Source organism: Oncorhynchus nerka, linkage group LG14, assembly GCF_034236695.1.
Source record: "Oncorhynchus nerka isolate Pitt River linkage group LG14, Oner_Uvic_2.0, whole genome shotgun sequence".
In the NCBI taxonomy this organism is placed as follows: Eukaryota; Metazoa; Chordata; class Actinopteri; order Salmoniformes; family Salmonidae; genus Oncorhynchus; species Oncorhynchus nerka.
In genome coordinates, this window is record NC_088409.1 from 28,641,991 (window position 1) to 28,668,518 (window position 26,528).

Consider the following 26,528-nt stretch of genomic DNA (forward strand, 5'->3'; position numbering starts at 1 on the left):
CGATCATGGAAAACGTAGCCTCAGAAATCCTGTGCATTTCCTGGTCGGTCATACATCTTGGTTTTGCCCGAAACATTTGTTCTAAGGGACTCACAGTGAAAATCTTTGCATTTCTGGAAACGTAAGACTGTCTTCTTTCCAAAGCTATCAATTCCAAGCATATTCGAGCACCTTTTCGTGACAAAATATTGCGCTTAAAACGGGCACGTCTTTTTATCCAAAAATGAAATACTGCCCCTATAGGACTAACAGGTTAACTAGGCAAGTCAGTTAAGAACAAATTTTTATTTACAATGATGGCCTACCTCGGCGCCACTTGTGCGCCGGTCTATGGGACTCCAAATCACGGCCAGATGATACTGTATGTTACGTTTTGTATGGTATGTATTCATTTGTGGATGTCCATCACCCATTTCTTATGATATGTTAACAATTGCAAATCCTATTATATGTTACGCATTTGCAAAACATACAATATGTTATGGATTTGCAAAAGTAAAATGTGTTACGATTTTTAGCTATGTGGCTAGGTGGCTAACATTAGCTTATTGGCTAACGTTAGCTATGCTATGGGTTAGGGTTAAGGTTAAGGGAAGGGTTACCTAAAAGGGCTAGGGTTAGGGTTAGCTAACATGCTAAGTAGTTGCAAAGTAGCTCAAACGTAGTTAGCTAAAAGGCTAAATTTGTCCATGATGAGATTTGAATTCACAACCTTTGGGTTGCTAGACGTTCATGTTATAAGCCGATCCCAACCAACCACCATTACTTGAGTTTTTCCTTAAGTAGCCATCTGTCTTATCTAACCATACCAAACATAACATGTCATACACATTTCTGTGTCACGGTTCCGGATTTATATGTGTAACAGTATAACTTTAGACCGTCCCCTCGCCCGAACCAGGGATCCTCTGCACACATCAACAACTGACACCCACGAAGCATCGTTACCCATCGCTCCACAAAAGCCGCACTACTTCAAGGTCTCAGAGCAAGTGACGTCACCGATTGAACCGCTATTTAGCGCGCACCGCTAACTAAGCTAGCCGTTTCACATCCGTTACATATGTACTATGTTAAGTCTTGTCTATGAGACCAGGTTGCAACACAACAAGTTCCGACAAAATCCACTCTTGCCAGATCGTGACTATGTTTGCACTGCGCACGCACAGCTGTTGTGAGCGCAACCCCGCCAAGTACATGCTATTGACCGACAATCGGAAGCTGTGGTAGGCGTTACCTCTCTAAAAGTCCTGCATCATCCCCGTGACATGGTTCACTTTTGTTTTGTGTGAACTTTTAGTTCAAGTTGTTCTCTCCTTCCTGCTCAGGGAATGCAGCCATTCAAATAAACAGTCTGTTATATACTGGCTTTTTATAGTGTAAGTCTCTCCCCCGTCTCTCCAATGCTACTGGGACTACTGAATGATCGGCTATTTTTATTTTTAGTTGAACCTTTATTTAACTACAGAACACGGTTTATGTGGTAAGTACATTTCTCATTTCAAACCCCTTCTACTGTCTATGTGTTTCCTCTTTTCTCTTCGTCTGTGGTCTTTGTCCTACACAAGTTCTCTTTACTCCACGTATGTCTTTCATGTTTCGTGTGTTTGTGTGCATATGTCCGTGCACCCAATACGTCCACATTTCCAATGTTCTCTCTTTTTTGTCTCCCCCTCTCGCTTGCCATCTCCCACTAGTCTTTCTGGTTTAACAGAAAATCTGATAAGTATAGAATACCAACAGAGAGGTTAGAGAGTGTGGTTCGAGCACAACGAGACAAACTCCCATAGTGTGTCAATGGCACCAGTCAGATGGTCTGTAGTGCAGTGGACAGCCCCCTTAAGGGGAACTGTACTTTCCGCTGTTACTATGCTGTGTGTAGTGTTGCCTCATCTGGTTACATGGAAATCATGTGAGCAGCGTGAATATAATATGTTCTGGCCCTTGTCAGATGAGACACTTCAGGGGATACCTCTCTTTCTCACACAATTTGTCAGTGTTAGAGCAGAGGACCGGAGACTAAAGACAGATCTCTCTAGGTGTAACTTGGTGAAAGAGGAAATTGTTGTCCTCGCCAACACACATTCTGCTCGCATTGTTTTTGTCTTAAACCCAATAGATTGATCTGTACTACCCAAACGATAAACTGATTCTCGACTTCTCTACAGACAGACATGGATTTGGACCGGGGAGGGATATTTCTAGAGAATAGCACCTATAACTACGATGGGGACTATGTTTATAAAGAGGAATGCTCCCCTGAAGATGGCGTTGGGGTGCGTTTTGGCACGGTGTTCCTCCCAATGCTATACTCCCTGACGCTGGTCCTGGGGCTAGTGGGTAACGTGCTGGTCCTGGTGGTTCTGGTCCAGAGGAGGCGGAGCTGGAGCGTGATGGACACCTTCATCCTGCACCTGGGCTTGGCCGACACCCTGCTGCTGGTCACCCTGCCCCTCTGGGCTGTTCAGGCCACTGGGGAATGGAGCTTCGGGACCCCCCTCTGCAAGATCACTGGAGCCATGTTCACAGTAAGGACTTGTGGGGGGTAGGGGGGGACTGGTCTAGCAAGTGTATATACCTGTATGAACACATAAACTGGGGGTTGGGGATGGGGAGAGGGGGTAAAGGATTTGGACTAGTGTGGAGTAGTGTTGTATATATGATGGGGGGTTCTAGTGCTGTGAAATCGGAGGGCTGGGTAGTGTAGGGGAGGAAGGGTTTATGCATCCTATTATTCTGCTAAGTCATCGGATACACTTTAAATGCATCATTCAATCCAGATCAGGGTTAATGTACTCTTAAGGGGCTCTTCCTCTGAGTCCAATAATAAACTGTCAATATTTCTTTGAAAAGAGAAAGTACAGAGGAGGAACACAGTTGTTTCATCTTAATGTTCATTCCAGCTAAGAACTTTCTCAAGTTTCTCTCTCTCTCTCTCTCTCTCTCTCTCTCTCTCTCTCTCTCTCTCTCTCTCTCCTCAGATCAACTTTTACTGTAGCATCTTCCTGCTGGCCTGCATCATTCTGGATCGCTACCTGTCGGTGGTCCACGCAGTCCAGATGTACTCTCGCAGGAAGCCCTGGATGGTGCAGGCCAGCTGCCTGTCCGTGTGGCTCCTCTCCATCTTCCTCTCCATCCCAGACTGGCACTTCCTGGAGTCTGTGAGGGACACCAGACAAGACAAACAGGAGTGTGTCCACAACTACCCGTCTCTCTCCCAGTCTGAGTTTGACTGGCGCCTGGCCTCCCGCCTGCTCTACCATACAGTGGGCTTCCTCCTCCCATCTGCCGTGCTGCTCTTCTGCTACTCTTGCATCCTGCTGCAGCTGCAGCGCGGCTCCCAGGGCCTCCAGAAGCAGAGGGCCGTCCGGGTCATCCTGGCCCTGGTGCTGGTCTTCTTCCTCTGCTGGACTCCCTACAACATCACCTTAATGGTGGACACCTTTCAGGGGAGGCCTGGGGAGCCTGTTTCTGGGTCATGTGAGAACGGGAGGACAGCTCTGGAGAACAGTCTGGTGGTTACGTTCGCTCTAGCCTGCCTGCACGCTTGCCTCAACCCAGTGCTCCATCTCGGACTGTGTAGAAACTTCCGGCGACGCGTGCTGGATATGGTGAGGTGTGTTGAGGGGGTGCAGAACGATCCGAAACTCTCACTATGGGATTCAGGTGTGGTTGAAGACTCACCTGACCAAGCAGAGGAGATGGGGATGTTGAACCCAATGACAACCATGGGACAGGTACAGTCCACCCAGAGCTGATGGGTAGGAAGAGGATCCTAATGACTAATATAGTATGTCTTCATGCCTTGAGGGGAAGTTGTATGGGTCATGGGTCTGGGGACTGGTGGATGACCGTAACCTGGGTCATGGGTCTGGAGACTGGTGGATGACCGTAACCTGGGTCATGGGTCTGGGGACTGGTGGATGACCGTAACCTGGGTCATGGGTCTGGGGGCTGGTGGATGACCGTAACCTGGATCATGAGAGAAAGACATGCATAGTAGAAAGCCCCTTATGAGGACTGCTTTCTTTGAATTGCACTTTAATGGATAACGCTCAGACTAAATGTATATTTGTATAAAGTCAGTGGGTTGTCTGATCTTCACGTTTTGTTTTACCTATCGATGTCGTCCGGCTCTGTAGAATCTGTTGGAAAGATTCATGCATTAATTATTCAAACCTATATCTATTGTATTATTATTTTTACAGAGCACTTCACTGAATGTAATGGATTTTAGAGTAAACAATGTTCTCAGCAGACACATACATCATACATTTAGATTTTTACACTCCCCTACATATTTATTTGGAATGTGAAGCTAAAACATTTTATTTGGCTCTATACTCCAGCATTTTGGATTTGAAATCAAATGTTTTGTATTAGGCGATGGTACAGCATGTCACCTTTTATTTGAGGGTGTTTTCATACCTATTTGTTTTACTGTTTAGAAATGAATGCACTTTATGTATCTAGTCCCCCTATTAGAAGGTGTCATAAGTATTTGGACCAATTCACTTTAGTGTGTTAAATTTCATGTAGTCAAAAGTTGAGTATTTGGTCCCATAATTCTAGCACGCAATGACTACATCAAGCATGTGACTCTACAAACTTGTTGGATGCGTTTTTCAGTTTGTTTTTGTTGTGTTTCAGATTATTTTGTGCCGAATATAAATTAATGGTAAATATTGTATTGTGTCGTTTTGGAGTCACCTTTATTATAAATAATAATAAAATGTGTTTTCTTCTATATTAAAATGGCTACCATGATTACGGATAATTCTGAATCAATCATGATTAATGATGAGTAAGAAAGTTACAGATGCACAAAGATCATGCCCCCAAGACATGCTAACCTCTCGCCATTACCAATAACAGGGGAGCATAGGATTTTCTTAGGAATATGATATTTATATATCTGTAACTTTCTCACTCAATATTATTCACGATTCATTCATAATTATCTGTATGAAGAAATCCCAACATTTTCTCACAGAATATTACATTTTTAGTAGGACTTGTATATCCTACTGTTCTATTGTGTAACTATAATGTTATATTAAACAAGTATATCCTGTTATTGTATTATTCCATTACTGTGTATAATTAATGAATAAGAGTATTTTTACCTTTTTACAACAATTGTTTCACTTTTGATTTCCTCAAGTCGGTGTCACAATATCCTGTAAATTGACCCACTCTGGGGAAGCCCGATGTTGTTTTTACCCTTTCTTTTGACTGGTTTTAAGGTGTCTGACAGCAGCATGAGACAGGGTTTCCCACTCCGTCCCAGGCATCCCAGGCTTGAGTTCATTTCCTTGTTGCAACAGGCTGTTTAGGCCCTTGGCAGGCCTGATGACACACACAGCCATGGTTAATGACATCATTGGTCAGATGGGGTGGGAGAGGGAGACAGTAATATTCCTCTTTGTGACCTGTTCTCTTTTCACAGGTCTGTGTCCTCAATATCTGTCTGAATACACCACTGTTTGTTTTACTAAGAGAGGACTGTAGTAGGCATTGTCAACCAGGTGAAACTGTGGGAGAAGGTAAGATAAGAGCAAACAGAAATGAAGGAGGTGGGGAGAGATGGAGTAGGAGATATACTGCTGGTATCAGCAGCTGCGGTTACCTCGAGGGAAATGTTCATCCACTTCTGTATTGTTAGGCACTGCTCTTTTTCATATGAGAGCCAAGGTCCAAACAAGAGGCGTTGGAGACTTCTAGTTTGCATGCATATTCTAGGCTACACCAGCAGCAGTTGTGATACACTGCGCCTGACAGAATAGTGCTTCAGTTATATTAAATTCGTGGTGCATGTCCATCTCAATAGTTTAGAATAAGGACACCTCCTGCTCTAATCTCATCTCCTTTCCTCCTTCACTGATCTGAAGACACAAGATTAGCTTACAAAAAGCAACATGGTTATGCATACAAACAGTACATATCTTATGGCCCAACCTGGTCTCAGAGCATTTCGTATTACTCTGTATTTAAATCTGGGACGCTCAATTTATTATGATATGTTACGTTTAGTATGGTATGTATTAATATGTGGATGTCCATCGCACATTTCGTGAGATATGTTACAAATTAAAATTGCTATATTGTTATGAATTTGCAATATGTAAAATATGTTACGAATCTGCAAAATGTTTACTTTATGAATTTGCAAAATGTAAAATATATTATGAATTTGCTAAATGTATGATGTGTTACGAATTCTAGCTAGGTGGCTAATGTTAGCTAGCTTGCCCTTTCTTAGCTAGGCTTGAGGTTAGGGTTAAGTTTAGGAGTTAGATTAAAGGGTTAAGGTTAGGGGAAGGGTTAGCTGAAAAGGCTATGGTTAGGGGAAGCGTTAGCTAACATGCTAAGTAGTTGCAAAGTAGTTTAAAAGTAGTATGTATTTGAAAAGTTGCTAATAAACTAAAATGCTACATTTGTCCATGATGAGATTTGAATTCACAACCTTTGGGTTGCTAGATGTTCCCATTATACCAACCCCGACCAACCACCATACTTTCATTGTTTCCTTAAGTAACCATCTGTCTTATGTTACCATCCCAAACATAACATATGATACTAATTTTAGTGTCCTGGATCCCGATTTACGTTTACTATGTTAAGTCTTGTCTATGAGACCAGGCTGCAACATCGACACAATAAATTCTGACAAATCCACTCTCACCGGCTCGCGACCGTGTTCACACTGCGCACATCACTGCTTTTGTTAGCGTAAGCCCTGCCAAGTAGGTGTTATTGACGGACAACCGGCAGCTGAGGTATGCATTACCTCTCTTCTGTAAAGCTCCAAAAATACTAGCGCTGGTTCTCTGGGTGTGTGACATGTTTACTGTACAACTCTGTTTACCGTGAGAGTAGAGGACTGAAATGACTATACTTCCTCTCTTCTAAAAGTCCTGCATCAATCCCTTGACCTCCTTCACTTTTGTTTTGTGTGAACTGTTAGTTCAATTTGTCCTCCCTCTCTCCTGCTCAGGGAATGCAGCCATTCAAACAAACTGTCTGTTCTCTACTTATAGTGTAAGCAAACAGAGCAGTGTTTGTCTCCAGTCTCTGCAATGCTACTGGGACTACTGAATGATCGGCTATTTTTATTTTAAATTGAACCTTTATTTATATAAAGAACACGGTTTATGTGGTAAGTACATTTCTCATTTCAAACCCCTTCTAATGTCTATGTGTTTTCTCTTTTCTCCTCGTCTGTGGTCTTTGTCCTTCACAAGTTCTCTTTACTCCGCTTATGTCTTTCATGCTATTTGAATTCCTGTGTGTGCTTGTGCATATGTCTGTGCATCCAAATTTCCCAGGACAAATCTTCTCTCTCTCTCTGTCTCTCTTGCTTTCTCTCTGTCTCCCCCTCTCTCTTGCCATCTCTCACCAGTCTTTCTGGTTTAACAGAAAATCTGATAAGTATAGAATACCTACAGAGAGGTTAGAGAGTGTGGTTAGAGCACAACGAGACAAACTCCCATAGTGTGTCAATGGCACCAGTCAGATGGTCTGTAGTGCAGTGGACAGCCCCCTTAAGGGGAACTGTACTTTCCACTGTTACTATGCTGTGTGTAGTGTTGCCTAGTCTGGTTACATGGAAATCATGTGAGCAGCGTGAATATAATATGTTCTGGCCCTTGTCAGATGAGACACTTCAGGGGATACCTCTCTTTCTCACACAACTTGTCAGTGTTAGAGCAGAGGACCGGAGACTAAAGACAGATCTCTCTAGGTGTAACTTGGTGAAAGAGGAAATTGTTGTCCTCGCCAACACACATTCTGCTCGCATTGTTTTTGTCTTAAACCAATAGATTGATCTGTACTACCCAAACGATAAACTGATTCTCGACTTCTCTACAGACAGACATGGATTTGGACCTGGGAGGGATATTTCTAGAGAATAGCACCTATAACTATGATGGGGACTATGTTTATGAAGAGGAATGCTCCCCTGAAGATGGCGTTGGGGTGCGTTTTGGCACGGTGTTCCTCCCAATGCTATACTCCCTGACGCTGGTCCTGGGGCTAGTGGGTAACGTGCTGGTCCTGGTGGTTCTGGTCCAGAGGAGGCGGAGCTGGAGCGTGATGGACACCTTCATCCTGCACCTGGGCTTGGCCGACACCCTGCTGCTGGTCACGCTGCCCCTCTGGGCTGTTCAGGCCACTGGGGAATGGAGCTTCGGGACCCCCCTCTGCAAGATCACTGGAGCCATGTTCACAGTAAGGACTTGTAGGGGGGGACTGGTCTAGCAAGTGTATATATCTGTATGAACACATGAACTGGGGGTTGGGGATGGGGAGAGGGGGTAGGAGTGTGGAGTAGTGTGGTATATGATGGGGGTTCTAGTGCTGTGAAATCCGAGGGCTGGGTAGTGTTGGATAGGAAGGGGAGGAAGGGTTTTTACATCCTATTATTCTTCTAAGTCATCAGATACACTTTCAATACATCATTCAATTCAGCTCAGGGTTAATGTACTCTTAAGGGGCTCTTCCTCTGAGTCCAATAATAAACTGTCAACATTTCTGGGAAAAGAGGAAGTACCGAAGAGAAACACAGCTGTTTCATCTTAATGTTCATTCCAGCTAAGAGCTTTCTCAAGTTTATGTCTCTCTGTTCTCTCTCTCTCTCTCTCCTCAGATCAACTTTTACTGTAGCATCTTCCTGCTGGCCTGCATCAGTCTGGACCGCTACCTGTCCGTGGTCCACACAGTCCAGATGTACTCTCGCAGGAAGCCCTGGATGGTGCAGGCCAGCTGCCTGTCCGTGTGGCTCCTCTCCATCCTCCTCTCCATCCCAGACGGGCACTTCCTGGAGTCTGTGAGGGACACCAGACGAGACAAACAGGAGTGTGTCCACAACTACCCGTCCCTCTCCCAGTCTTGGTTTGACTGGCGCCTGGCCTCCCGCCTGCTCTACCACACGGTGGGCTTCCTCCTCCCATCTGCCGGGCTGCTCTTCTGCTACTCTTGCATCCTGCTGCAGCTGCAGCGTGGCTCCCAGGGCCTCCAGAAGCAGAGGGCCGTCCGGGTCATCCTGGCCCTGGTGCTGGTCTTCTTCCTCTGCTGGACTCCCTACAACATCACCCTCATGGTGGACACTTTTCAGGGGAGGCCTGGGCAGCCTGTTTCTGGGTCCTGTGAGAACGGGAGGACAGCTCTGGAGAACAGTCTGGTGGTTACGTTCGCTCTAGCCTGCCTGCACGCTTGCCTCAACCCAGTGCTCCATCTCGGATTGTGTAGAAACTTCCGGCGACGCGTACTGGATATGGTGAGGTGTGTTGAGGGGGTGCAGAACGATCCAAAACTCTCACTATGGGATTCAGGTGTGGTTGAAGACTCACCTGACCAAGCAGAGGAGATGGGGACGTTGAACCCAATGACAACCATGGGACAGGTACAGTCCACCCAGAGCTGATGGGTAGGAAGAGGATCCTAATGACTAATATAGTATGTCTTCCTGCCTTGAGGGGAAGTTGTATGGGTCTGGGGACTGGTGGATGACCGTAACCTGGGTCATGGGTCTGGGGACTGGTGGATGACCGTAACCTGGGTCATGGGTCTGGGGACTGGTGGATGACCGTAACCTGGGTCATGGTTCTGGGGACTGGTGGATGACCGTAACCTGGGTCATGGGTCTGGGGACTGGTGGATGACCGTAACCTGGGTCATGGGTCTGGGGACTGGTGGATGACCGTAACCTGGGTCATGGGTCTGGGGGCTGGTGGATGACCGTAACCTGGGTCATGGGTCTGGGGACTGGTGGATGACCGTAACCTGGGTCATGGGTCTGGGGACTGGTGGATGACCGTAACCTGGGTCATGGGTCTGGGGACTGGTGGATGACCGTAACATGGGTCATGGGTCTGGGGACTGGTGGATGACCGTAACCTGGGTCATGGGTCTGGGGACTGGTGGATGACCGTAACCTGGGTCATGGGTCTGGGGACTGGTGGATGACCGTAACATGGGTCTTGGGACTGGTGGATGACCGTAACCTGGGTCATGGGTCTGGGGGCTGGTGGATGACCGTAACCTGGGTCATGAGAGAAAGACATGCATAGTAGAAAGCCCCTTATGAGGACTGCTTTCTTTGAATTGCACTTTAATGGATAACGCTCAGACTAAATGTATATTTGTATAAAGTCAGTGGGTTGTCTGATCTTCACGTTTTGTTTTACCTATCGATGTCGTCCGGCTCTGTAGAATCTGTTGGAAAGATTCATGCATTAATTATTCAAACCTACAAACTTTTATTTGGCTCTATACTCCAGCATTTGGGATTTGAGATCAAATGTTTTATATTAGGCGATGGTACAGCATGTCATCTTTTATTTGAGGGTGTTTTCATACGTTTCTGTTTTTGTAACGGTTCTCGTCCTCCTTTTCTGAGGAGGAGTAGCGAGAAGGATCGGAGGACCAATGTGCAGCGTAGTAGGTGTCCATAATGTTTTTTAATAAAGACAATAGAACACTCGAACAGAACAACAAATGATGACGTGAATATACATAACCGAAAAGAGTACCGTGTGGACCAAACACTCACACGGAAAATAATCACCACAACCCAAAAGTGAAACCCAGGCTTCCTAAGTATGATTCTCAATCAGGGACAACGACTGACAGCTGCCTCTGATTGAGAACCATGCTAGGCCGAACTCAGAAATCCCAAATTATAGAAAAATGAACATAGACAACCCACCCAACTCAGCCATGACCATACTAAAAGAAAGACATAACAAAAGAACTAAGGTCAGAACGTGACAGTTTTACTGCTTAGAAATGAATGCACTTTTATGTATCTAGTCCCGCTATTAGAAGGTGTCATAAGTATTTGGATAAATTCACTTCAGTGTATTACGTTTAGTCAAAAGTTTAGAATTTGGTCCCATAATTCTAGCACGCAATGACCAAATCAAGCATGTGAATCTACAAACTTGTTGGATGCGTTTGCAGTTTGTTTTGGTTTTGTTTCAGATTATGTTGTGTCCAATAGAAATTAATGATAAATAATGTATTGTTTCATTCTGGAGTCACCTTTATTATAAATAAGAATAGAATGTGTTTTCTTCTATATTAAAATGGCTACCATGATTACGGATCATTCTGAATCAATCATGATTAATGATGAGTAAGAAAGTTACAGATGCACAAAGATCATGCCCCCAAGACATGCTAACCTCTCGCCATTACCAATAACATTTACATTTAAGTCATTTAGCAGACGCTCTTATCCAGAGCGACTTACAAATTGGTGCGTTCACCTTAAGACATCCAGTGGAACAGCCACTTTACAATAGTGCATCTAAATCTTTTAAGGGGGGGGGGTGAGAAGGATTACTTTATCCTATCCTAGGTATTCCTTAAAGAGGTGGGGTTTCAGGTGTCTCCGGAAGGTGGTGATTGACTCCGCTGTCCTGGCGTCGTGAGGGAGTTTGTTCCACCATTGGGGGGCCAGAGCAGCGAACAGTTTTGACTGGGCTGCGCGGGAACTGTACTTCCTCAGTGGTAGGGAGGCGAGCAGGCCAGAGGTGGATGAACGCAGTGCCCTTGTTTGGGTGTAGGGCCTGATCAGAGCCTGGAGGTACTGAGGTGCCGTTCCCCTCACAGCTCCGTAGGCAAGCACCATGGTCTTGTAGCGGATGCGAGCTTCAACTGGAAGCTATATCCTGTAAATTGACCCACTCTGGGGAAGCCCGATGTTGTTTTTACCCTTTCTTTTGACTGGTTTTAAGGTGTCTGACAGCAGCATGAGACAGGGTTTCCCACTCTGTCCCAGGCATCCTTGAGTTAATTTCTTTGTTGCAACAGGCTGTTTAGGCCCTTGGCAGGCCTGATGACACACACAGCCATGGTTAATCGATATCCATCTGAATACTCCACTATTTATTTTACTAAGAGAGGACTGTAGTGGGCATTGTCAACCAGGTCACACTGTGGGAGAAGGTAAGATAAGAGAAAACAGAAAAGAAGGAGGTGTAGAGAGAGAGGGTGGGGAGAGATATAGAGAAAGAGAGATGTTTTTAGGGTTGCATGGTTTGTGACGCACTAATCCTTTGTTTTCAATGCTAAACATTGACATACAAGTCAATACATGTCTTTTAAATACAATGGGCTATTTTTGACCAGATTATGTAATGTAAATGAGTTGTAAAAAAATATCCTGAAACTGTCAAGTTTGGACACACCTACTCATTCAAAGGTTTTTCTAAATGTGTTATAATTGTCTACATTGTAGAATAATAGTGAATAGACCAAAACTATGAAATAGCACATATGGAATCATGTAGTAAGCAAAAAAGTGTTAAACTAATCAAAATGTCATAGTTTTGAAGTCTTCACTATTATTATTATACAATGTAGAAAATAGTAAAAATATAGAAAAACTCTGGATTGAGTAGGTGTGTACAAACTTTGTACTGGTACTGTATATATATGTGATACAGAACAAATTTGACATGGAATGGTACAGAAGAACTGACATGGAATATTCATGACAGACCTTGACCCTATTTGTATTTTGGTTAAGCTGAATGTCTGGTTTCCAATTTTATTAGCACAAAACACCATTTTAACCACTTTTCCTCCTTCCTGTTTTCAATTATGACCATACATGTTTTGGTTTTGTTTCACTGTGTGATATTTCACCACTTGTTTTCTATGAGATATGGAGGACAGAGAAATCATGTGGCAGTAGCAGCAACACACCAAACTCAAGATATGACCTGCTTCCTGTTTCTCTTCCTGTATCAGCTAAAGTTGATTATACTTTTCTCTTCTTGCTAAAAGGTGGTAGAGGCCAGATGTTCAGTTGGACTGAGTGATGCTGTCCATTTAAGTCTTGTCACTCAATATTGTTGATGATTAAGTAAAGCTAACTAAAGGCTGAAGTGCTTATGAAGCTCTTGAATGGAACAAGTGAAAGTTTTTGTTGCTACTGTATGTCCTTCTAGAATAAACATTTAGGTGCACAGATGCTGTAGTAAAGCAGAGAAGGGACAGGAAGAGAGGCAGACTGTCTCTTCGTCATCTTGGGTGGTGACTTCTCATATCGCTCTTCACTCCTGTGTTATATAAAATGTTTTGTGTGCAAACCTTTTGGTACAAAGCTTTGTCACCCCATGTTGGTAAGCTTTACTTGGCTTCCTGCCACAGTAAAAGTATGTATTTTTCAGCTGAAATCACAGAGAATTTGGGTAATTATGTTATCTTTTTGTAGACACTCTTTTCCAGAGGAATTAGGGTTATGTGCCTTGCTCAAGGGTACATCTGACAAAAAAATGTTTTACCTAGTCTCCACAGAGATTCAAACCAGCGACCTTCCGGTTACCGGTGCAACACTCTTAACGGCTAGGCTACCAGCAGGCCTACAGTGTTGTGTTTAGTGAGGTGAAATGTTCAGAATGTTTACATATAGAAATGTAATGTATAGAGCTGACACAATTCCCCATTCTACATGCCAGACAATCATACATGTTTATGATTGTTCTTTGATGTTCAATCATCCTGAACAGGCCCTTGTTGGTGGTGTGGCTAAATCTCTGCTGATCTGAGTCTGGCTTCCTCTAGGGGTTTTCATTTTTGGTGTACAGACATCTATTAACCAACCATTAAAAGACAGAGATTCTGAATGATAGTATAAAGAATTAAACTTTATTCAGTATTTCACTATGGTTCCTTGAAATTGTAACCTGTCATAGGATACTGTGCATTTTTGTAATGAAAAAATATACATCAAATCATTGCATGTGTCAGTAATAACAAATGCATTAACTATAACAGAGCACATATGCCAGTTATCATTTAATAACAAAACATAAAGCAGGTAAGTAAAATGATAAATGACAAGCTTAAAACTCACAAGATATTGTTCATACTCTAAAAAAATGTATATAATTTTGTAATCACTTTATTATTTTTTTAGTATGTACAAGTGATTTACTTATGTGTAACTTCATTATAGGCCCCATTATTTACAAGGAGTTTCTTTAATAGGCAATCATTTGTTTTCTGAGTGTGCTCTATTGGGGAAAGATGATGGTGAAACACGGCGGATCTAACAACCTTTCCTCCAGTCCAAATCTGCTGGAGGGGAAGTTGGAGTAGGCTAAAGGTCACATTGATAATCCACTTATTGAGTCAACGACAACTCAAGAGCAACAGGAGCAGTGTTTCCTAAACTCGGTCCTCGGGATACCAAGGGGTGCACGTTTTGGTTTTTGCCCTAACGCTACACAGCTGATTCACATTATCATAGCTTGACGATTAGCTGATTATTTGTATCAGATGTGTAGTGCTAGGGTAAAAAACAAAACATGCACCATTTGGGGTCCTTAGGACATAGTTTGGGAGACCTTGGGATAGAGAGATAAGTCCTTAATAGATGGCAGAGGTGTGGGAGGTGTCTCCAGACTCAGACCACATGGAGCTCCTCCGGCTGGCAGTCTGCAGCCTGACTCCACTCTTCAGCTTGCAGCCCAGGGACCTCAGCATGTCCAGCAGGTGGTAACGGAACTTCACCCCCACGAAGGAGTAGAGCACAGGGTTGAGGCTGCAGTGCAGGTAGCCCAGAGAGGAGGTGGCCGTCAGGGAGATGTCCAGGGCTTTATGGCTCTCGCAGTTGACCTCCAGGGTGTTGTTGGAGTAGAGGGTGTCCACCATAAGGGTGATGTTGTAGGGCGTCCAGCAGAGGAAGAAGACCAGGGCCAGGATGACCCGGACAGCCCTCTGCTTCTGGAGGCCCTGGGAGCCGCGCTGCAGCTGCAGCAGGATGCAGGAGTAGCAGAAGAGCAGCACGGCAGATGGGAGGAGGAAGCCCACCGTGTGGTAGAGCAGGCGGGAGGCCAGGCGCCAGTCAAACCCAGACTGGGAGAGAGACGGGTAGTTGTGGACACACTCCTGTTTGTCTCGTCTGGTGTCCCTCACAGACTCCAGGAAGTGCCAGTCGGGGATGGAGAGGAGGATGGAGAGGAGCCACACGGACAGGCAGCTGGCCTGCACCATCCAGGGCTTCCTGCGAGAGTACATCTGGACTGCGTGGACCACGGACAGGTAGCGGTCCAGACTGATGCAGGCCAGCAGGAAGATGCCACAGTAAAAGTTGATCTGACAGAGACACGAGACAGAGGGAAACATGACTGTTATACAACTTTTACAAGGTTCAGACAAAGACTACTGCTGTAATTGGGTATCTTGATAACAATTTTGTTGCAGTTTTTTTATGTGTTATTACGTTATTACAGAGACGTATACTCTTGCTTCCCAGACCAGCCCCTCCACCCCCCTTACTGTGAATATGGCTCCAGTGATCTTGCAGAGGGGGGTCCCGAAGCTCCATTCCTCAGCTGCCTGAGCAGCCCAGAGGGGCAGAGTGAGGAGTAGCAGGATGTCAGCCACACAGAGGTGCAGGATGAAGGTGTCCGTCACGCTCCAGCCACGCCTCCTCTGGACCAGAACCAACAGGACCAACCCGTTACCCAGCAGCCCCAGAATCAGTGTCAGGGAGTAGAACACGGGCAGGAACACAGCATCAAAACTCATACCCTCCTCCAAGCTGCACACCTCCCCAGTTGAACAGCACGTGTCACTGGTATCGGTGTAGTTACTATACTCCTTGTCATCATAATATTCAAGGTCACTGACAGATATGTTAATTGTAAATTTCTCACCATTGGGCATGAGAGAATCCTGTAAAGGAAACAGAATAAATTCAGTTTTACATTAGGTTTGACTTAGGCTTCACGGTAAGTGAGTAAAATACAATATCAGAAAAAGTGCCAAAAGTATTGTTTTTCCAGGGGCCTGTTGCACAAAAGTAGAATTAAGACATCCGGGATAAATGACTCAGCTGAGCTCAATGAAGCCAAAACATGTGCGTCCAGGCTTAATTGGTTGCACAAAGACCAAGCCAGGATGAGCAGACACGGATTCATTAAGCCAGGTGAAACCAATCCTGGATAGGTGCGCGCTCACGGCTCACTCAAATAGACCCCGCCACAGATCACAGATTAATTGATTTACCATGGCAACTAGAGCCGCGTACTTTTCCCCGTCGGAAGCACAAATCCTCATGGAGGCATACGAGGAGGTAAAAGATATAATTAAGAAGAAAGGCAACACCGCCACAGTGATAAAGCAAAGAGAAAAAGTGTGGCAAAGTATTGCAGACCGCCTGAATGCGTAAGTAGTGCACAATTACACACTCACCGCTCCGCTGAAACATCACAATTACAATTCAAATATTTAATTCACATCTCCAAAAATGCAGTTGTACTGTAATTATGAAACGGTTAAATTTTTAATTGAAATGCACTGCAGATATGAGTGAAATTGTGTAAAGTAACTCCATCACACTGTATAAAGCTATGATACATTTTTTGATATTTTTACTGAAAACAAGACAAAAATACCAAGTAATTTTTTGCAGTGTGACTCCATTAAATGTGTGTGTGTGTGTGTGTGTGTGTAGATTAAACATGAACGGGCCAAAACGGACATGGCAGCAGGTCAAAATCAAATACAAGAACATTCTGCAGAATGGTATGGTCCCTGACTAATATTTAACAAAGCACAAGCATATATTGTACCCAGAAGGTGCCTGCTCACACATTGTCTGTACTGTTTTAGCAGTGAAAAAGAATACCCACATACAAGGCACGGGTGGTGGGTCACCAAAGGCTGACCTTACCCCAGCAGAGGACATGGCCTTGGAGCTAAATAAAGGCAGGCCCGTCTTAGAGGGGATCCCTGGGGGGAAAGAGACGAGCATAGGTTCCTCCCAAGATGCCACCCGCTTCATTCAAGGTATGTCCTTCCATCTCTACATGGGATACAACCACATTCATATTGAATCAATTTGGACTGTCTGACTTTGGTTTACCTATTGCCTTGCAGTGCCTGGCAGCACTGTGTTCCTGTTAGAGCCACCAGCACAAGCACCAGACGATGCTGATCCAGTGAGTACTCCATCAAAGGCATACTGTAGGCCTGGCATGTCTTGTCTACTAGCTTCAATATGAATCCGATTAAATGTGATAGGGTGAAGGCCCCAGTGCAGCAGCAACAGCACATGATGGAGACGATGATGAGGAGGAGACCATCTCTCTGGATTCCAGAAGGCATGAGGTATCATGTTAAGACTGTGAAAGTACTATTTACTCTACAATGGTGAGGAGTCCTCATCAAAATCAAAAAATCTAATTTCTTTTACAGGACCCAGATGCTATACAGTGGGAAAACCAGCCTGGCAACATAGTGCGTATTAATAAAAGGACATCACATCCTGCCAAATTCCAGCTGCGCTAATTGTATTGTGTTCACAGAGCTCACAAGCTATCAGAAAGTTGTATGGCAACCACCTTCCCAGCAATCAGTACAACCAAGTCATCGTTATAAGGCATCGCCCTCTTTTGCCCACCCCCCAAGCACCAGGTGTGGCCACTAGCCTATATGAAGGCCCAAAATTGTGTGTTCCTTTCTGCTCTGACAATGGCATGCCCATTCGTGCGAGATGTGGTGGATGAAGAAGCACTTGTGCTGAGGAGAGCCTTCAGGCGAGAAAGGGTCTTCAGGGACCGGTTGGACCCACTGGCCTTCCCTGATGACCATCTATATGAAAGATACAGGTTTTCTGCAGATGGCATCAGGTATCTATGCAGACTACTGGGTCCCAGGATTAAGCACCGCACTGCACGGAGCCATGCACTGAGTGTGGAGCAAATGGTTTGTGTGGCCTTGCGCTTTTTGCTAGTGGAGCCTTCCTGTACTCAGTGGGGGATGCAGAACAGCTGAACAAGGCCACAATTTGCCGCACAATAAGGAGTGTGTGTCTGGCTATCAAAGCATTAGCAGATGTCTTCATCTCCTTCCCTGGCCACAGAAGACTCTGTGACATCAAAGAGGAGTTCTATAGGATTGCAGGTAAGAGGATCTACAAATTACAGGACAACTGTTAACACATAGTAGGATACTCATTACTTTGTGTGACAGGTTTCCCCAATGTCATTGGTGCAGTGGACTGCACACACATAAGGATAAAAGCCCCTCAGGTGCCCATGAGGCCGATTTTGTGAATAGGAAATCCTTTCACAGCATTAATGTTCAGGTGAACATAACTTTTGATATTGTCCATTGACGAACACTCTGCATTGCCAGTGATGTGCATTGATTGGTGTAATATTCCTCATCTTATGATTTCAGATGGTCTGCAATGCTGACTGTGTGATCAGCAATGTTGTGGCAAAATGGCCTGGCTCAGTCCATGACTCCAGAATCTTTCGGGCCTCTGAAATCTATCAGTGCCTATCACAAGGTAAGCCACACAACCCCTATTTATAACCATCATGGCTGTGTCAAGAATATCACTGTGTTTATGAGGTAGTAATGATGAGATTTTGTGTTGACAGGTGAATTCTCTGGTGTGTTGCTGGGAGACAGGGGGTATGGCTGCCAGCCTTTTCTCCTGACACCTTTCACAGACCCCCAGGAAGCACAGCAGGCCTACAACCATGCCCATGCCAGGGCCAGAGTTGAAATGACCTTTGGCCTCCTGAAGGCACGCTTTCACTGCCTTCACAAATTAAGGGTCAGCCCTGTTAGGGCATGTGATATTACTGTGGCTTGTGCTGTCCTCCACAATGTGGCCTGCCTGAGGAAGGAGAGGGCCCCCAGAGTGCCACCAGCCATGGACTGGGACAATCCGGCAATCTTCCCTGATGACGACAGTGGTCGGCTGCTGAGGGACCAATATGTGTTGAATTATTTTAGTTAGTATGTGTGCTTTCAATTTTGGTTAAATATGTCCTGCGGTGGCAGAGGAATTTGGGTTTTTTGGGTTCGTTTTTGACCAATTTGGCCTCTTATGATGTTTGTGCGGTATACTGTGTGTAATACAAGGCTGCAGGGAGGCTACTGCATCCATTCATTTGTCTGTTCAGTTGATGTGTATGGATTTGTCCTGCATTTATTTTAGTGTGCAGACATGCAGGGTGTGTTATATACAGACCTTTGAATGTGTATGTATCATTTTGTATAATATGCTTGGATTCTGTGCTTTCCATCTTGTAGAGTCACTGACTTCAGTTTCGAAAGGAGCTGATGGTTTACCTGCTTTGTTTTGTCCTTATTCAATAAAGGAACATAATGTTACACATTGTGTTTTTATATTCATATGGAATGTGTATTTGTTTATATGACAGAGTACTAGGGCCACACTGAAGAAAAAGGATAAAGTCATAAATTTATGAGGCTGGTTCTTTCTGCAGAAAAGCTACATATTGTTTTTACAGTTTTGATACTTATGACAATGTGATACTTAATATTCTGGCACATCAGCATGTCTTAGTATGGTTTCATAAACAGAAGTACAATTTCACGAAATGCCCCACATCTGTCATTTTAACAACTGTCCTCCTTTAAAACAACTGGTTACAATATTATGACTTGTTTTTTTCCCCTCTGTGGCCCTAATATTCTATCATTTTATATATAGCCTTATAGTCAATGGGAAACTGTAAATTATCTAATGATAGCAACATCATCTAAAAATCATTTTTTATCCAAAATCATTGAAATTAATGATCACAAACGTTTAAATAATAACAGTGGGTCTAGTTATGTGATAACAATGTATAGTGAGCAGTGAAATAACTATTGGTTTCCATTTGTGGTGACTGCTGACTGACATTAGGGATGAGATTAAATAGATCCTGGAATTTAGCCTGGTCTGGAGCAGGCTAGCTCCACAGAATAAATCTCCATGGTAATTTATACCATAACATATCCTCCTGCCCCCTATCCATCTTTAGTGCAACCGGATTACGGATCAATTGAGCCAGGATCACCAAGATATCCTGGCTTAATCCCTTATCCTAGTTTTGTGCAACAGGCCCCTGGAGTGTTTCACCAGTAGGATTTATGTGGCTTTAGTATGATATATGTGTGAGTTAGTGCTTACAAAAAGACGCCATTACTATGGAAGAGACAAAGTAAGAACAGCAGAGGGAGCACCCCGCCATCCACATCGACGGGACAGTAGTGGAGAAGGTGGTAAGTTTAAAGTTCCTCGGCATACACGTCACGGACTAATTGAAATGGTCCACCCACACAGACAGCGCAACAGCGGGAAATTAATGGGGAAAGAATGGGGTTTTGGGATAAACGCCAAAAATAAGGTACATCTACTGAAGAAGGAGGCTGAAGAAACTTTTACAGATGCACAATCGAGGGCATCCCGTCGGGCTTTATCACCGCCTGGTACGGAAATTGTACCGCCCTCAACCACAAGGCTCTCCAGAGGTTAGTGCGGTCTTCACAACGCATCACCGGGAGCAAACTACCTGCCCTCCAGGACACCGACAGCATCCGATGTCACAGGAAGGCCAAAAAGATCTCTTACGTAGAGTCTCAAGCAAGCGCGAGGACGCGCTCTTTGAAAGGAAGGAGTAGTGTAACGACCTTGGGTTTATAAGCGCATGCATTTGTGGCACAGTCAATAGCGCACCGGACCTCGGGCTCGAAGGTCGAGGGTTCGAGACCTGCTCCCTACTGTTCCATTACAATGCTGGATTCTACACCATGTATTTGTGTGTATAAGGTAGTTGTTGTGAATTTGTTAGATTACTTGTTAGATTTTACTGCATAGTCGGAACTACAAGAGCAAGCATTTCGCTACACTCGCATTAACATTGCATGTGACCAATACAATTTGACTTGATTTGAACACCACCAAAACAACAGCTATGCAGGTGTCACTATCACTGGTTAACACTTGATCTGATTGCCTTGCAGTGAATTTACACATAACACGATCATTTGCATAGCCACACTAGCTTCGCCCTCATTTTGGTGCTAGCAAGCAGGCCAGGTAGTGCTAGGTATCAACAGCCATTATAGTGCATTTCCACATAACACAAACGGAGCCCCATACATTTTCAATGAAGGGGAGTGGGCGAGGGGACCGTTGGGCGATGCGAGCATGGATGGTGGAGTCTGAACAGGGCGGAACCAAAGTTTGGGAAAGCTGCCCACTTTGCTTCTCTTCCATTGGATATGAATGGCTTTCTGTAGTTTCATCGCCAACATCGTCTTCAGTTAACCCTATCATTCCAGAGATCCCAACAAAAATGGACTTTTATCTGCATGTCCAGCCCTTATATTTTGCCTCACAATGAAATGTTTTAACATTTTATTTTCAGGACAACCAGGGCTGTAAGTACAACACAAAACTATTTGACATAAACAATTACACAAACACATGTTTAAACTCTGCTAAAGCAACAAAACAAAACAAAAAAACATGAAAAATGAATGTATATGAATGCTGTGCGTACAGAATGTTTGCTGGGAAATTAATATCCAACTAGTCAGTGACAACTGTGTGGAGTTCAGAGTTGTCACAGCAACTATGTTAGCTTATTACAGTATTATAGACACTATGTCCTGGGATTCACTATGATCTTCTATGTAGAAGAACCCCTTCTGTTTTAACGACTTTTGTGTAGCTTGTGAGCGTCATAGAGCAAAACATGTTACATGTGTGTGTTTGTGAGAGTTTCAGTTTTTCATAGATAGCTTTTACATACATTTTTGTAAAAAGACCAGGGATCCACCCATGTCTCATAAATGCCACTCAACCCTTGTTAATGGTTGGTATCTATCCATAAACAAATCTAATGGTACAACCCAGAAGTCTGTAACTCACACAATGTTTAAAAGGGGTTAGATGTCCAAAACATACTATGAGAAGGAAGGAGAATATAGTCACAATATTTTCAGATGCACCCCAATAATGCAACTGTGAGTCAAAATATTGGTGCGTTATTGTGGAACATCTGAACATCTTAACAAAATGTGTGGATACTGTCTTTCTTTTCACACATATTCTATACCCTGCACTGCACCTGTGAAACATGCTAAATGCGATGTGGGGACACTAAAGCCCTATCGGAGTTGTCAAATGTCAATAATTGATGGGTTTTGGTATCATAAAATCATCTGTCGAGATTCTGTCATTTCAGACAATTCAATTTGACTCATTCAAAGACCCTTCACACCTACAATTAATGTTAAGGTGCTTTTCTTAGGTCTGACTCAAATTTAGAACATTTTTTCAGTGCATTTAAATAATTGAAAGCCTATTGTTATTAACAATGTGCATTGTGACAAGTAATATAAAATTGCTTATAATTGCTTATACCATTAATGCCACCAACTTATTTTTTTTTTTAATAAATAGACAAATAAAATAAACCTGTACCCATTGGTACAAAATCAATGTTGTTATTCAATATGATAGTGATTATTCTGTATATGCAGTTGAAATATGTGTGTATAGGGACACTTACCATGCCTTTGAATGGTATTGATGCAGTCTGTCAATCAGTTTCCACAGAGATGATGGGCTGGCGCTGTTGTGAGCATGATGTCAAACAGAACTGCTATGTTCAGTAAATGGGGAGGAACCAAGTGAGAGGAAATATGTAATACTTCTACAGGCCCAATGTTGATCACTGATTTGTATCATATTTATCTGTGAATGAGCATTAATTTGTATTCATTATATTCCATATGCCTTGTTTTCCTGTTGTTTGTAACAAATGTGTTATTAATTCAAACACATTGTTGAACGCCATAACAAAAAGAAGACAGATGAGAATTTAAAAAAAATAAACGCTGTTGGCTTGCACATTCTAACACAAAGGGGAAGAATGATAAGATATGATAGGATCCTGTGCTGAGGTTGGCACAATTAACCACAGTCAGACTGAACAGACTCCACCTACCCCAGAGTGTGAATTACGGGGGACTACACCCCCCTGAATGAGAGATAAGCAGCCTTAAATTCAACAAAAGTCAAACTTTGGGGAGTCTCTAAGTAATTACAGCTAATTTAACCATGGTCCAATTTGTTTAAGATGCCATTTTGGACTGCTACAGTGGTAAATATGAAAATCTAATCTTATTCCAAATGAAACGAACACTCCCAACTCGCTGTCATAGTTTTAACATTGTTTTTCCCATGTAGTTGCACTTTTCATCCTTGGGACAGTGTCGTGGTAATTTCCTGTATTACTAAGTGAAAGGAGAGTTTACAAACCACACACAAGTCAGAGTTATACTTTACACTTCATCTTTTAATAATATAAAGCTTCACCATAGCCCTTTGACTCTCAGATCAATTCAGTGTCTATAAATTAATTCTGAGAGTGTCAACAAAATGGCAACTGAGATCTTTTATAGCAAAGATCCACCTCTAAGCAATTTGTAACAATTGTGTCTTTCCATTCATCAAATGGCAGGTGCACACAGTGCACTGTTTGGATGCTGGAATGATTTTGGAGTAGAAAAACTTGAGCAGGTGGCTTTTCTGACAATCAGATAAAAACATTATGACTGGTTGTGTTCACATTTTTACAGTTAAGTTACGTCTTTCCCATTAGGCCCATGAAAAAAGAGATATATCATTTGCAATAACTCTGCCACAGACATATGGCATCTTAAATGCGGAAGGTTTTCATTATGAATGAACCAAATGTTCTTTATCTAGATTTCAAACTTTTGATGAAAAAAAATCTTATCTTACTTTCTAACCCTCTTTACATCCTTTTTCTGCTACTTTCTTTCATGTTGTAATCCCCACCGAAGCCATCAAACCACATCACCTTTCTCTCACACACACACACACACACACACACACACACACACACACACACACATCTGGTTTGTTTCAGTGTCGGTCTCTGTTCTTCTTGTCTGGTCTGCACATGGTGTAGTTGCAGTGTTTTTTTCACACCTTTGCAGTGTCCGGTGCAGCTGTGGTATGTGAGGTGGGCTATCCATAGAACAAGCTGCATGTGGAACAAAAAGAGATCTCATCTTTATATCTGTGCCATTATAGCATCTGTGACAGCATGGCCAGCGCATAGTGGAAGCCCTCAATGGCCATGTTTATGCTAAAACAGGTTATATATACACAATGAGTCCTCTATATATTTCTATAATGGACCCTAAACTCTGCTCTTCTCAGCACTGTTCACATGCAAAGACACCCAACACCAACCACCAACCACACACACACACAGAGATGCACAGATGCACTCACAAAATTGGATATCAATGAATTCTAAACATTTTTGTGGTCAAACAGCCTGATTGATATATTATGAGTTATTAGCGTAAACAGGAAGTAATGTGCCGTTGGTCTGCCATTTGAAAGGTGAAGTACAGTTGCCAGGCAGCCCACTTCCACTCTCACTACCCCTCACCCATTCAAGATGTGTTTTTTTTAACAAAGACACATAAATGTAGACAGTTGAAAATATGAACGAAGCACGTGATGAGTAATTGTGAAGGTAAACAGCGTTTTCCCCAAAATAATGTTTCCTCTTTGTTACTGTGTAGCAACGTACGGTGTTTCACATTGTTATTGTTCTGGGCTGATTGACAGTTAAATATATCCTCATAAAAAAGTACACAAAACCTATTTGTACATTTGCGACTATTTAGAGACTTGCAGGGATTGTGTAGTGAATGTGTAATTTATGCACTACTCAAGATACATAAGTAGAGTTGTTTAGTGTTCATTAGGAAAACAGTAGCGTCTCCAGTTGGAATCAGGTAGAGATTTTTACTTTATGTTGGTAGTTCATAACTAGCCAAAACACTACAGTTTTACTAAACAGTCTTTTCAACAGTAATCAGGCAGAGTTGTGACTACTTGATGATGGTAGTAAATAAGTATCACAACTCTACAGCCAGACTACACTGGCTTTTTGAAACCACAGAAGGCAAAACAGGAAGTAGTTGGTTGTTGTTAGCTAGCTACTGTTTTTGACAATCCCGAATGTAATCACCTTCCGTCCTTTATCATCCTGTCTTTGATAGCACTTATGCAGGCACCATCTGTAAGTTTAACTGTGCTTTATGTTTTATGAATACTTTCATATCGTTGTTTAGCCGTTTATATATCTTTTTAGATTGCTAGCCAAAATGGTATTAGCTGTTAGCCGTTGTCATAGAGATGTATTGAGTTTAACCTATATGTTTGCTAGCACGATTGAAATGTAGCCATGTAGCCTCTGTTTTTGTCATGCTAGCTAATAAGTGTGTGTGTTTGTATGCAAATGTACAGTATGTTCCTGTTGGTTTACTTACCCATTCTACCTACCTCTTTTAACCTGTTGCCAAGGAAGCCCTCGACAGACAGATGTAGGATCTTAATTTGATCACTCTTTTGTTGCTGAGAATTGTCCTGGACAACAGGAAATACAAACATGTAGTGCATGAGGCTTAAAGAGACTTATACAGCTTAGATTTCCACTTCTAAGTTTCAGACTTGATTTGCCCTTATGAAAATGTACCAACCCCTAAACAAATGTCCATTAACTATAATCCTAATGATTCACATTTCCTGTTGTTGCAGATGTATTTTCCTGCTGTAGCAAACTAGGTCAAATTAAGATCCTACATCTGTAAGAAGACTGGAGGCCATTGTTGATCAAATTTACATTGTTTATCAAATGTTTTTCTGTTGTATTATGTGACCTCTTTTAGCAGATTATTGATAATGACATAACTGGTTGTTTTTTTGTGCTTTATTTTCTAAATATAAAAAAAAGAGGATCTGAAGATAGCTCTATCAACGCTGCATGAAAACAAGGCCTCAAAGGGACTTCATTTTATTAATACAAAGTGCTATAAAGTTTGTATAAGCGTATTATTTCTTGTTTGATGATATAACTACAGTAAGAAACAACATGTGCACCAGTCTAGTAGTTAAACAAGGTGTCAATAGTGATTTTGAATAAGAAAACAGTAGTAAATGTTTTTAATAGTAATTCAAAAGGGTTTATGTAGGAAAGGAAAAAGGATCAGGAGCAATTCAGTAGTGACAACACTACACACACAGATGGCACTGGCAGTAGTATCAATAGGGATTGAGTAGGCATACAGCAGTAATGTGTAGGCATTGTGTAGTAATTCAGTAGTGACAACACTACACACACAGATGGCACTGGCAGTAGTATCAATAGGGATTGAGTAGGCATACAGCAGTAATGTGTAGGCATTGTGTAGTAATTCAGTAGTGACAACACTACACACACAGATGGCACTGGCAGTAGTATCAATAGGGATTGAGTAGGCATACAGCAGTAATGTGTAGGCATTGTGTAGTAATTCAGTAGTGACAACACTACACACACAGATGGCACTGGCAGTAGTATCAATAGGGATTGAGTAGGCATACAGCAGTAATGTGTAGGCATTGTGTAGTAATTCAGTAGTGACAACACTACACACACAGATGGCACTGGCAGTAGTATCAATAGGGATTGAGTAGGCATACAGCAGTAATGTGTAGGCATTGTGTAGTAATTCAGTAGTGACAACACTACACACACAGATGGCACTGGCAGTAGTATCAATAGGGATTGAGTAGGCATACAGCAGTAATGTGTAGGCATTGTGTAGTAATTCAGTAGTGACAACACTACACACACAGATGGCACTGGCAGTAGTAT

General features: G+C 43.0%; 4 protein-coding genes and 1 long non-coding RNA gene across 7 annotated transcripts; 3 read left to right on the forward strand and 2 right to left on the reverse strand.

The window, feature by feature from the left end:
• Window positions 1-1,218: 1,218 nt before the first annotated feature.
• Window positions 1,219-6,442, forward strand: LOC115118478 (C-X-C chemokine receptor type 3-like). 2 transcript variants are annotated; one of them, XM_065027912.1, is made up of 3 exons: window positions 1,219-1,483; window positions 2,173-2,528; window positions 2,982-6,442. In XM_065027912.1, exons 2-3 carry the CDS (start codon window positions 2,175-2,177, stop codon window positions 3,756-3,758), a joined length of 1,131 nt encoding a protein of 376 aa, XP_064883984.1. In that variant the 5' UTR covers window positions 1,219-1,483; window positions 2,173-2,174; the 3' UTR covers window positions 3,759-6,442. The 2 variants fall into 2 exon arrangements, with proteins under 2 accessions (XP_064883984.1, XP_029502949.1); XM_029647089.2 differs by having other exon boundaries at window positions 1,220-1,483; window positions 2,169-2,528.
• Window positions 6,443-6,528: 86 nt separating this feature from the next.
• Window positions 6,529-11,111, forward strand: LOC115118479 (C-X-C chemokine receptor type 3-like). Its single transcript, XM_029647090.2, has 3 exons — window positions 6,529-7,159; window positions 7,873-8,232; window positions 8,651-11,111. The coding sequence occupies exons 2-3, from the start codon at window positions 7,879-7,881 to the stop codon at window positions 9,425-9,427; spliced, it is 1,131 nt and encodes a 376-aa protein (XP_029502950.1). The 5' UTR covers window positions 6,529-7,159; window positions 7,873-7,878; the 3' UTR covers window positions 9,428-11,111.
• Window positions 11,112-13,640: 2,529 nt separating this feature from the next.
• On the reverse strand, window positions 13,641-22,713 carry LOC115118471 (C-X-C chemokine receptor type 3-like). 2 transcript variants are annotated; one of them, XM_029647086.2, is made up of 4 exons: window positions 22,353-22,713; window positions 15,678-15,696; window positions 15,298-15,453; window positions 13,641-15,114 (listed from the first exon to the last, which is right to left on the reverse strand). In XM_029647086.2, exons 2-4 carry the CDS (start codon window positions 15,678-15,680, stop codon window positions 14,386-14,388), a joined length of 888 nt encoding a protein of 295 aa, XP_029502946.2. In that variant the 5' UTR covers window positions 15,681-15,696; window positions 22,353-22,713; the 3' UTR covers window positions 13,641-14,385. The 2 variants fall into 2 exon arrangements, with proteins under 2 accessions (XP_029502946.2, XP_029502945.1); XM_029647085.2 differs by having other exon boundaries at window positions 15,298-15,696.
• On the forward strand, window positions 17,161-18,831 carry LOC135575202 (putative nuclease HARBI1). The gene is made up of 3 exons (XM_065027913.1): window positions 17,161-17,928; window positions 18,208-18,319; window positions 18,414-18,831. The coding sequence occupies exons 1-3, from the start codon at window positions 17,860-17,862 to the stop codon at window positions 18,776-18,778; spliced, it is 546 nt and encodes a 181-aa protein (XP_064883985.1). The 5' UTR covers window positions 17,161-17,859; the 3' UTR covers window positions 18,779-18,831.
• Window positions 22,714-23,120: 407 nt separating the features above from the next.
• LOC115118473 (uncharacterized) lies at window positions 23,121-25,266 on the reverse strand. Its single transcript, XR_003861397.1, has 2 exons — window positions 25,162-25,266; window positions 23,121-23,855 (listed from the first exon to the last, which is right to left on the reverse strand). It is a non-coding gene; the product is annotated as an uncharacterized LOC115118473 (long non-coding RNA).
• Window positions 25,267-26,528: the final 1,262 nt, after the last annotated feature.